This window comes from Arachis hypogaea, chromosome 16, assembly GCF_003086295.3.
Source record: "Arachis hypogaea cultivar Tifrunner chromosome 16, arahy.Tifrunner.gnm2.J5K5, whole genome shotgun sequence".
NCBI classification, from domain to species: domain Eukaryota; kingdom Viridiplantae; phylum Streptophyta; class Magnoliopsida; order Fabales; family Fabaceae; genus Arachis; species Arachis hypogaea.
Genome location: NC_092051.1, coordinates 27,355,107 through 27,367,614, shown reverse-complemented (window position 1 = coordinate 27,367,614; position 12,508 = coordinate 27,355,107). Strand labels below are relative to the sequence as shown.

The following is a 12,508-nucleotide window of genomic DNA, read 5'->3' as shown; positions in this document are numbered from 1 at the left end:
AATAACATTTTATACTTAGTAAATACTTTTCTAAAAAATATCAATAAAATAATTTTATAGATAAAATCAAAATGAGTAATTTATTAAATAATTTTATCAAACTTCTTAGATTATTTTATTGAATTAACCTAATTTTTTTATAACTAATCAGAATAAAATTACCAACAATAAAATGTATTCGCTTTTTAATTTTATTATGGAGAAAGTAATGGTATAGAACAGCGATATGAAAAAGCAGCGTGGTATTAAAGAACTAATAATCGGATGGTGCGAGTGCTCCCAGACAAATCAGACGGTCTAACTTCAAAAAAATATATAATAATCAATTTGAACCAACCGATTTGATTTTTGTTTTATTAAAAAAAAAAATTTTATTCCGATTTGATTTGCTTCTTCCAAATTTCAAAATTTTTCCCTTGCAAATCGGATCATCGGACCATCCAATTTACCCATGATATTTTCTTTTAAACATAACTCGCATGGTCTAACTTGTCTATAACACAAGTCAGAAAAGACTACCCCCACAAATTGGTCTAGCACAACTATGTCCCATAAAGCAGCACATCACATACATGCCTCCAATAATAAAAAAAAATGAGCCAAATGTATTTTCTAAAAAAAACAAGATTTTCTTTTATAATGAGAAAGAAATCTATAGCTGATGTATTTTTTATAAGATTCTAATTACATAATCAAAGGGCACAAGATTAGCACTATATATTTGACAAACCAAACATTATCCAACTTCTTGTTATTACACTCTGAAGTTTTGGTCTTCTTACCTTCTTATTAGAACAATCAATCTCCTACATCCTACAATATAGCATGCAAATATGCAATACTTGTATGAATATATATAACATAATTCAAGGGACATTTCAGTCAAATCGAATTTCACGCCATTGACCCAAGTCTTTCTAGTAAAATCCAAGGCTCCAAGCTCAGCTGCACTGCGCTCTCACTCTCTTCCGACTCAAAGAAAGTCATCGCTGCGAAGAGTAACTAAGCCACGCTCTCATGTTGCTGCTTCCGCGTAAGATCCCTAACCTCATCGTTCTTGATCTCCGTTCCTAACATCCAACTCACCAAATTGCAAACCATAACCGTTAATCCTTTTTATTCGCTTAATTGTTTAGATTTCTTGTTGCATTGATTGGTTTGTTGCTGCAGGAATGTCTTCAAAGCTAGCACGATCATTGCTGCTTCTGCTTTTCGCATTTTCGATCTGCGATGCGGTCGCGCTTCCCGGCCCTATCTCCGATCGTCACCGTTCTGCTGCTTTGGAGCTCTTCGCCCCTCAGCACGGTTCATTTGCAAGGTCAATTAGACCCCCGTTTCTCCTTTTCTTTTTGTAGCTTAGGAAGCCACTCTGTTTGGATTGCTTATATGCTTGGCCTTGGATTAATTCTAATTTCCATCCATATGTTTCGGAGTTGTTTAATTTAATGTAATTTTATTTTTTAATTTGTTATATTTATTCCTCTTGTAATTGTTTCTGAAAAATTGAAATCCAACATTTTGGTCTGGGAACATGCTTGACACATCATAAGACAAATACTAGGCATTAGCTCATATGCGTTTGTTGAAATTATAGATGACTGTGTATAAGGCGACTGATTAGTATCTTATGATTTGATAATATCAGTTTAGAAGAATCCTATGAGGCCCTTAGAATCTTTGAGATTCTTGCGGTTAGGGAGAAGCCTGATGTGAGGGCAACAACTTGTCCAAAAGTGTTGGAAAATCTTGTCTCATCCACCCCACTGAAGGATTTGTTCTATGCCTTAAAAGTTAATGGCATATTAAAATGCAAGGTTAATGGTGACATTTTCAAGGTATTATTATTGTCTTGATTTGGTTCTGGTTATCATTGCTTTTGCAATGAAATTTCCGTTCACATGTTTTCTAGCATGTCTGAAAATTTGATGGTAGAATTTGTTTATTTTATAAAGGATATTGCTTCGAGACTTAAAGCTACTGTCAAGGATGCAAAGACTTTAATTGACCTGTATTACTCAATAGGAAGTTTGCTTCTTATAAAGGTAACTATCTGGACTCAACCTAACTATGTTTGGTGAGCTATGTTACGTGAGTTTCTATTACATTTCTCTTGGGATACTGGTGTATTGCTGGAAATTTTTTCTTCTCTGTACTTGTGAATTGGGCTTTATTTTCTGTACATCCTGTCTATATGCTGTAGCTGATGTATGCAGAAATTATTCTGAACCTTCAAATGTTATCCAAATATGCCCAAAGTTTCTTCTGTTATTTCTAAATACTGGATGCATGTCTCATTTGCAATGTGATATTGTGTTTCACTATTGTTCTCTCCTGCTAGTCACCCCTTTTTTGCATACAGGACCAGGCTTCTGATGTTGATGTGCTTCTTGCCGATGCTGATGGGACCTTCCACTCAATCAAGGTATGTTTTTATAACCTTTGGTAGAATATGCTTGTAGCAAGATTTTGCATCTTTATGGTGGTCTCTTTGGATGTTTTGATCCGAGAATTAATATATTTGTTTTACCATGAGTTGTATCAATTGTTGCTGCTGCAATGTCACATGTACAATGGTTTCATATCCTGCATTACTTGCAGGCGCTAAGCCAAAGTGATGGAAAATGGCGCTATACTGATAAACCAGAATCTAGTACTTATGCTGCAGGTAATGCCTTATGCTCTTATGTTGGAATATGTTTTATTTTATTGTTTCTTTATATGCATAGTAGTTTCAGCTTTGTAACTAGAATTTTAATTCCATAAAACATTGCTGTTTACCTATTGTTAGTCAGTGATAATGTAAGCTATTCGTGTTATACACAGGATTGGCTCTAGAAGCACTGGCTGGAGTGATCACATTAGCGTCTTCTGAGATTGATCAGTCTAGGGTAAAGTTTTTGATCTGAAATTGGTTGCTTGACTTGCTTCACAAACTTTAAAGCTTGTTAAATTGAAAGTATTTCCTACATTGAGTAGAAATTCATGTAGATGTAATTATTTCCGTTATTACAATGTTCTGTAAGATTTCTCCCTAGAAATTTTGTCATTTTAATTACAACCTAATGATAAAGCACCAGCAAGGAACTGTTAAATAAAAATGAATTCAAGTGGTAGGGCAAAGTGAAAACTCCAACTGAAGTACTCCATTTTGGAAATTGCAATGTACTTTAATCTAATACTAAACTCGCCAGTGTTATAATGTTATGAGAATTTATCTGTTTTGCTTTTGCTTTTATTATGTATCTTGCAAACATATATTGCCTTGGCATCCTTGAACCTGTATCAATATCTTATATTAGCTCCATATTGTCAGGTCAATTTAGTGAAAAATGATATACTGAAGCTTTTTGACAGCATTGAAAAATATGGTATGTATAAGTTTGCTTTTACCTTAATCTTGTTTAGATTTTGGAGGCAATTAATGCTCTTTTATAATTTTAGAATTCCCTACCCTGGATGTAGCAGCAATTGTGCCCTTTAGTAGAGTTTATTCTTTTGTAAATGCTAGATTTATATTATCTTCCATATCAGTGATTTTCGTTTTGGTTTCATTACATTTTGTTTCATTTTTGGTTCTCTGCTGCCCCCCCCCCCCCTCCTCCCCCCAATTCAGCGTAAATGTTGACTACATTGCGATTTATTATCCTCATTCTTTAATTTTTATGTCCTATACACGGTAAGATTTTTATGCTTTTAATTCTTAACAATATTGACTGTAAACCTGTATTTGATACTTTACATATTTTCTTAATGGTTTCATTTAGGTTACCCTTTTCTTTTTACCTGTTGCATGTGACGGGAACTTGTTATTAATGATCACTGTTGATCAACTTAATGTCCTACTTCTATGAAGAGTTACACAGAGACAGATTATTTACCTCTCCAGAATACTTGATTCTCGAGTCCCGTTTGTTGTGGCAGTCAAGTTGTATATCTCTCATAGGGTAGAGAATGGAAAAAATTGTTTCACGTTTGTCTTGGTGCACTGCAGAACTGTGGAATACCATTTGACCTCAAATGATATAATTGGCTTGAAAACTCTTGTGCCACTTGCACACTGTTATGTTATGCCCATCCTCCCTAATAATTCTTCTGTCCAAAGACTTTGTATGTTAAATGGCTCTACTTTCTATTACATTCTTCGTCACAATAGTTTTTGATGAATGCATTAACACTTCAGATGATGGAACTTTTTATTTTGATGAGAAACTGGTTGGTGGACATGAGCATCAAGGTTCTATTTCCACAACTTCTTCAGTTGTTCGTGGGGTTTTCGCATTTGCTGCTGTAACTTCTGGAAAAATAAATGTATGTGGATTGTAAAGGACTACTCTCTAATTTTTAGTCTGTTAGAATTTTCTACTAACGTTTTGGCTTTGCACTTCCAGCTTCCAGGTGATAAAATATTGGGCTTAGCAAAATTTTTTCTGGGCATTGGAATCCCAGGAGATGCGAAGGACTTATTCAATCAAATAGAATCATTAGCTCTTCTAGAGAGCAACAGGCAAGTTGTTTTCCAAGAACAACATATTGTTGTAAAGTGCAGCTTTACAGAGACATCTCTCCTTTTTTCTTCTGTTTTGGTTCTTTGCTGATACACTGACCTCGTCAATATTCTTTAAAAAATGTATATTTCTTAGCTTTCTTCTTGTGGTGCAGGATTTCCATTCCGTTGATATTGTCACTTCCTGCAAGTGTTTATTCATTATCAAATAAAGATCAACTCAAGGTATAAAGTTGAAAAGTCCCTTTTCGGGAAGTATCGTATCCAGTAGCTATTTGAAATTGGCATGAACAACTTTTGTTTCTGGCTTTCATTGGGTTTCTTTTCTAATGCTTAGACATGATACATGATAGGGCACAATGGCATCGTTTGATTCATATAGTTGACCCCATCTAGTGGGATGATAAGGTTTTGTTGTTGTTGTTGTTGTTGTTATTGTTGTTGTATAAAGGAGAAAATAGCCTGTAACCCTTTGGTGTATATGCATTTTGGGCCATGAACATCCTGTAAGCCATCTTCTGCCACGATTCTGTTGTTGATGTGTCAAATCCATACGTAGGCTACTACTACTAATTTTCAGTGGTTTCATCTCCGATGAGTTCCTTAAATTATTTAGGCTATGCTTTCCTGTGTCATTTCCTGTTTTTCTGATATGGAGCTTGAGGACCTCCCCCTTCTGCCGTTTTCTCCTATTTGTTGCTTGTTGGTTTATATGCATGCTGTACAACATTTTCAACTTATGACTCAGTTGGTTATGTTAAATTATTTATCAACTTCATGATTGTATGGTGTTTCTACTTCTCATTTACTGTTGGAGAAAATGACAACTTTCTATTGTACTTTGAACTTAATCAGGTTAGGGTGAATACAGTGCTTGGTTCAGCTGCACCTCCTTTAACAGTTAAGCTTGTCCGGGCTTTCAGCACTGTTGCTAAAGATTCGGCTGTTATTCAGAACAAGGTAAGTGATGAGTCAATGATTTGTTTTCTCTGCGTTTGACTTCGCATCGTCTGAAACTTTGGATTTTGCTAAATTTGCATGATACAGGACCTCAAATATGACCAGAATAGCGGACATCATGTATTGGACGTTTTACCAGATAAAGTGGATGTGGGTATTTATGTGTTTGTTTTTGAGGTAATGCTGTTTGTTTGTTTACAGTTTAGTTTTCCTTTCAGTTGGGATCAATGTGTATTTCTATTCTGCCTCACAATTAAATTACTTTGAGCCTATCTTGTAGATGGTGCTTCATGATGCTGACGGAGAAAAAGTCTATGCTACCGGAGGCCAAATTCATGTGCCAATATATGTCACTGGCATTGTTAAAGTTAGCAATGCAGAAATTGCAGTTCTGGACAATGATCTTGGAAGTATTGAAACCCAGAAAACGTAGGTTTCTATTTTGGATTTTTAAAAAGATTTATGCTGTTACATTTAGGATGTATGAGTATGCTGATAGTTGGTTGGTATGTCTAATTTTAATATGCTTGTCATGTTGTATTGTGTTTAATATAAACTTCCTTTTCTTTTTGTGATGTTAAGTCTAAACTTAATACATCTGAATTTAATCTGAGTTTTGAAATTTGATTTATAATTCTTTTGCATAAACTTTTTGTTGCTTCATTTTATACTCCCACTTTGCTATCCAGGCTAGATTTGGCTGGAAATGACATTGTTTCGCTCACAGCTAACCACCTGCAAAAATTCCGTTTTTCTTTCCAATTGACAACCCCTCGTGGTCATGCATTTAAGCCTCATCAGGTTTGAGTTGTTGACTTAGACAGTTAGACCCTATTTAGTTTTACTTAAATGCTTTGTTCATTGAGGATTAATTGTTTTTCAGGCATTTCTCAAGTTGAAACATGAGACAAAGTATGAGCACATCTTTGTTGTTGGAAATGCTGGCAAGAAATTCGAGATTGTTCTTGTTAAGTATCTCTTATTACATATTACATATTTCATTACCTAGCTTCAAATGTCTCTTCTTCAGTACTCATTGAATTTGTTATAATTCATATTAGATAGATATTAACAGATGCTGAATTTTGATTATTTGTTCTTGTGCGGTTGTGCCTATCACTTAAAATCATAAAAACCCAATTGCATCATTGAGCAGAAAAGTTATGTGCTGGTTTTTATATAATGCACCTCCAATTTCTTCCAGTCGAGCTGGCTCATTTATCTATTAGAGTAAAGTATCGTTTTTGTCCCCAACGTTTGAGGTAAGTCCTAAAGTTGTCCCTATCGTTTCAATCGTCCTATTTAAGTCTCTAATGTTTCAAAATTAACTCAATGTTGTCCTGCCGTTAGGGATCCGTTAATAGAATTGATGGCGGGACGAAATTGAGACGATTTTGAAACGTTAGGGACTTAAATAGGAAGAAAACGTTGGGGACGAAAACCATACATAGAAATAAATTTTAGTTTTATCCTTCAATAATATCATTTTTTTACTGTACATAATATTCAATTATTTTTTAATCACATCTAAGTAAATTAAACTTAATCACATTACTTTCATTCTAAATAAATATTTTTTTATAATTTTACACTTAAAGTTATAAGTTAATATAAAAATATAAAAAAATTTATTTAGAATGAAAGTAATGTGATTAAGTGTAATTTACTTAGATGTGATTAAAAAATAATTGAATATTATGTACAGTAAAAAATTGATATTATTGAAGGATAAAATTAAAATTTATTTCTATATATTGTTTTTATCCCCAACGTTTCCGTTCTATTTAAATCCTTAACGTTTCAAAATCGTCTCAATTTTGTCCCGCCGTCAATTCTGTTAACGGATCCCTAATGGCAGGACAATATTGAGCCAATTTTGAAACGTTAGGAACTTAAATAGGACGATTGAAACGTTAGGGACAACTTTGAGACTTACTCCAAACATTGAGGACAAAAACAATACTTTACTCTATCTATTAAGTACAAACTATGTGTAATTATAATATAAATTGAATGTCCTGACTGCTCTTGATGTGGGATATTTAATTGTTACACTTATGTTTTGGTGAAGGCTGCAGGAGTAATTTCATTCTGGTTTAACAGTACATCATGTTTAATGTTCTACTGATGTTTGTAATTTTGGCTTTTTAGGATTTTCTTGGCTTGGTGGAGAAATTTTACTATCTCTCTGGCAGATATGACATTGAGCTGACTGTTGGTGATGCTGTCATGGTATCTTGAAGTGTTTGCTCAGCTTAATTTCCCCTTTCCCAATTATATTGGCAATCTGAGAAAAAAATGTGTATTGTTTCAGGAGAACTCTTTCTTACGGCCACTTGGCCATCTTGAATTAGATCTTCCAGAAGCACCTACTAGCAAGGCACCCCGTCTTCCTCCACTAGCTGTTGATCCATACACGAGATATGGGCCCAAAGCTGAGATAACCCACTTATTCAGGACTCCTGAAAAACGACCACCAACACAACTCTCTCTTATTTTCTTGAGTTTGACCCTTCTGCCCTTAATTGGCTTTTTGGTTGGGGTAAGTCTTATGTTTATCTTGAGTAGAGAGTGGTACACATGTATCTTTATCCCTTTCAATATTAATATGGTGATGATAATTGAAAAAAATATGGGAGGTGGAAAAGGAAAACACAATAAAATTAGCTAGAAACTAGAAATGTTAGTTGTTTCTTCTGTTACTTTAATGCTAATATCTCAGTTACCAATAATTTGAATTATATAAAGGGCATTTTTTTTAGGATAAAAACTTAAAAAAGAAATATATGGGATAAAAACTGAAGCCTGAAAGGCCTTCTTGTTTTCTTTATCAGTAGAAGGTTATCTTTTTACGCTCCTATAAAAAGAAAAGAACACAAAAATTCCCCTTATGGTCACGAAAAACTAAAAACTCTTTGTATTTGATTACTTTTAACCTTTGGAGCATACTCCCACAGTGAAAAGATATATCTTCCGATTGGGAAATTGAGATGGTTTATAACAAGCATGAAGGGAAGTCTCTTCTCTGCTTAGAATAAAAGGTTATTGCAACTGTTAAGAGCACTATTGGCCAAAGTCATATCATTGATGGATAATAAATGAAAAGATTCAGCGTGATATTGGCCTATTGGGCTTCTGCAGAGATTAATCTATCTACTTGTATAGTTAGCATTTATCACACTCATTCTGGTATCATTTACAGCTATTGCGCTTGGGGGTAAACTTGAGGAACTTTCCTTCTTCAGCAGCACCTGCTACATATGCCATCCTGTTCCATCTTGGCATTGCCGCGGTTCTGGTTCTTTATGTACTTTTCTGGTTGAAGGTATGTCCGCTCCGCAATGCTATTGAACAAGTTTCTGTCAGCTTATTGCAAGCAAAACAATGTTAAATTTCAATGTTCACCGACTATTACATTCCAACATTTTCTATACGAGACCACGAATTGACATTTGATGTTCATTATGCAGCTGGACTTGTTCACCACACTTAAAACAACAGCACTTCTTGGAGTTTTTCTGTTGTTTGTGGGACACAGAATCCTTTCGCATCTTGCTACCACATCAGCCAAGCTGAAATCTGCATAAGGAACATTGTGTATTTATAAAGAGAATGAGAAATATGAGTTTTCACTTGTAAAGATTGTACTAATCATTTTTGTAGGAACTATGTTGCATAATCTTACGTGAATTTTAGAGAGCTCAATTATATCAAAATAGAAAAGCATATTAAAAACATTCTACGGCTCGTAATCTTAGGCATAGTTCTACATAGGTTTTATAATTACAAGTTCTATGAAAAATGTAGTGATTTGCCGCGGTATCTTGAATTTTATGTCCATTTACCCCAATGACAGTGTACTTCAAAAAAAGGAAGAGACGGGGGGGGGGGGGGGGGGGGGAGAAATATTAATCAGGGGTTGCCGTCATATAACTTAGCTAAGATAATTCTTTCTATAGATGTACCGAAACCTATCTCAATCTTGTTACATATGTTTTGGTCATTTGTGGCAACAGATTCAAAGACCGAAAATCTTTTTCCCTGAAAAAGACTGCAAATGAACCCAAATTTGTCTTTGCTCCAGTGATTATAATCTCGTGGTGTCTCGTTGTCTTCGTCGCTTACCCAGCCAGAGCTTGCTGCACAGAGGAGTTGCCTGTCGTCTTCTTCGCTGGCCTCGTCAGAGCCTATTGTACAAAGAAGTTTGTCGTGGTCGTCGTCGTTGGTTTTGTCGGAGTTCACCGTATAGAGGAGCTCACCGTGCCGTGCAGAGGACGTTATCCGCAGCAACAAGGTAGCTTAATTCATGGCTATAGACTATGGAGTCTATTCAAACTTCAAAGTAATGGCGGCCAAGGATGACACATGACTAGCACTACATTCAATTTAGGGAGTGGGGCCAAGGATGACACATGACTAGCACTACATTCAATATAGGGAGTGGGTCGGGTGGTTCTTGGAGTCGGGTTTGGGTTGTAGGGCATAGCCCAAGTCCAAAAACAAAAAAACTCGTATTTATATGAAATTGATAGTTAAAAACTGTTAAATAGTTTAATATATTTGACTAAATTGTTATCTAATGAATTTTAACTATTATATTATCGAACATCCTACACAAAGTTCATGTAAACTCGAACACTGAAAGCTAAAAGAATAGGAATTCTCTTGGTTAGACTATAATAATAATATCACACATTAGATTAGACTAGCTATACTTTGTCCAAACCCAACTCGAAAGTGCACCTCTTACATTTTTAATTCAATTCCGTAACATGATATTTTAAGTAGATCTAAAATTTCGGATAAGAGTGGCTCATATTTTTATTCATCCCCAGATTGGTCAATAGCAATGATTTCAACTTCTAGATCATATAAGAATGTTTGATGCTCTATTATTACCTATTTTAAGAATGAAGGTCCAACTATGTTTGATCCACACGTTGCATTCAGGAATAAAACTTTAGGCAAATTATTCCTTTTATGACTATATTATATTTTGATACGAGTAAACTACCATTTCTATCCACGAAAGTTTTAAACGCTGATAAATCTACTCACAAAAAAAAAGAAAATTATCATTTGTACCCATAAAACATGAGTTCCATATAACAAAATTATCAAAATACTAAAAAATCAATTTAAAACCCCAAATTATCCTTCTCCTCACTCTAATCTCAACCCCTTTCTTCCAAATTTCATCCCTTTATTCTTTTCAGAAATTTTACCACCTCCTTCACCAACACTACCATCATCTCCACCCCCACCAACCGTCAACCTCACCTTTCTTTTTCTCTACAGCCATAAACAACAACGATAGTGATGATCCTTTGCTTCTTGCAACCTTTGCTTCCTGCAACTGTTCATCTGCTATACGTCTTGTATTCTTCTCCTCTTCTATCACAAACACGCCGCCACTTATTCCTCTTCTCAACCACCTCTATTTCGATGACCACCACTCTTTCACTATCTCTTACCTCACCACTAAGTGTGGTTTCTTCCATGAAAATGCTCTCAGAGCACACAAGCGCATTCTCTTTCACACCTTATCAAGCCAGATTTCATCATCTCTTCTTTAAAGTCCACGGTTTCTCACTCTCCCAAATCACTACCATCATGTGCAAGATTCCTGTGTTACTCACATGCGACCCTACCAAAGCGATCTTGCCAAAGTTTCAATTTTTAGCATCCAAATGTGCTTCTCCTTCTGACATTATATTGAAAGTGATGGAGAAAGAGTGGTGATGGTAATGGCGGTAATAGAGTGTTGATAGGATTTGGAATTGGAGAAGTGATGATGAGAAGTAAAATTAAAAGTTAGAATGAAGTTGTTGTAATTTATGGCTGTGACAGCGAAGAAGGAGAAAGATGAGGCTGACGGTTGGTGACGGTGGCGATGATGATGGTGTTGGTGAAAGAAGTGGTAAAATTGATTAAAAGAATAAAGAGATGATTGAAATTTGCGAGGGGGTATTGAGATTAGAGTTAGAAAAAGAAAATTTAGGATTTTTAGGTTATTTTTTAATGTTTGGATAATTTTGTCATATAGAATCCATCTTTTATGGGTATAAATGGTAATTTCTTTTTTTTTTGTGACTAGATTTATCAGCGTTTAAAATTTTCGTGGGTAAAAATGTTAGTTTACTCTTTTGATACATATACTTTACGAATGTATTTGTTCCTTTAGTAAACCCAACATCTTCTTAGAAACGAAGTCTACGTGCCACGTGGGGAGGTAGGAAACTTGGTAGAAACATTATATAGCTTTTTCTAATTAAGGATAAAAAATACATTTAAGCCAAGGGGAGAAATTTATTACACATTTAAGCCAAATGAGAATCTGATTCATCAATCAACCAAAGCACACTATAATGTAATTCGAAGTAATAAAATTCAAATTACATTCCTTCATAATTCGAATCAATATAGTTTGAATTATGCCCAACCATTACGTACAAGTAATTCGAATAGAGTCAATTCGAATTAGTAGCATCACGTGACTAGGAAGGAGTTCGAATCAAATTGCTTCGAATTACTCACTTTTGGTAACATATGGTAATTTGAAGTTGGTTGATTCGAATTACAAGAGAGTCGCCTATATAAGGAGTTCGAACCAAGGTCATTCGAATCAGTTTTCCATTCTCATACCCCACCAAATCCCAGATAAAACGACCCAGAATCGGTCCGACAAAGACTCGAGCAGCATATTCAGGTGATGGGGACGATCCGGGAAGGCTGTATCATTTGGATGGAGTTGCTCATATCGCCGGGGTGATCAACGACGAGGTTAGTGGTTTTTGATAGTAGTTTATGATAGTGGTTTATGTTAGTGGTTTATGAAAGCGGTATTGCAAGTGGTTTATTTTAGTAGTTTTGCATGCGGTTTTATTGGCGGTTTATGTTAGTGGTTTGGGTTAGTGGTATTGCATGCGGTTTATTCTAGTGGTTTTGTTTGCGGTTTTGTCGATGGTTTATTTTAGCGGTTTATGTTAGCGGTTTAGGTTGGTGGTATTGGAGGTGGTTAATTGAGTGGTTTTGCATGTGGTT

At 35.1% G+C, this 12,508-nt stretch overlaps 1 protein-coding gene across 1 annotated transcript; it reads left to right on the top strand.

Annotated features, from left to right (window-relative positions):
* The first annotated feature begins 741 nt into the window (after nucleotides 1-741).
* On the top strand, nucleotides 742-9,201 carry LOC112758730 (dolichyl-diphosphooligosaccharide--protein glycosyltransferase subunit 2). Its single transcript, XM_025807461.3, has 20 exons — nucleotides 742-1,033; nucleotides 1,171-1,318; nucleotides 1,646-1,835; nucleotides 1,953-2,042; nucleotides 2,360-2,422; nucleotides 2,599-2,665; nucleotides 2,824-2,888; nucleotides 3,314-3,368; nucleotides 4,181-4,308; nucleotides 4,389-4,504; nucleotides 4,660-4,729; nucleotides 5,360-5,464; nucleotides 5,552-5,641; nucleotides 5,745-5,893; nucleotides 6,154-6,265; nucleotides 6,348-6,431; nucleotides 7,616-7,696; nucleotides 7,779-8,006; nucleotides 8,667-8,789; nucleotides 8,935-9,201. The coding sequence occupies exons 1-20, from the start codon at nucleotides 1,018-1,020 to the stop codon at nucleotides 9,049-9,051; spliced, it is 2,097 nt and encodes a 698-aa protein (XP_025663246.1). The 5' UTR covers nucleotides 742-1,017; the 3' UTR covers nucleotides 9,052-9,201.
* Nucleotides 9,202-12,508: the final 3,307 nt, after the last annotated feature.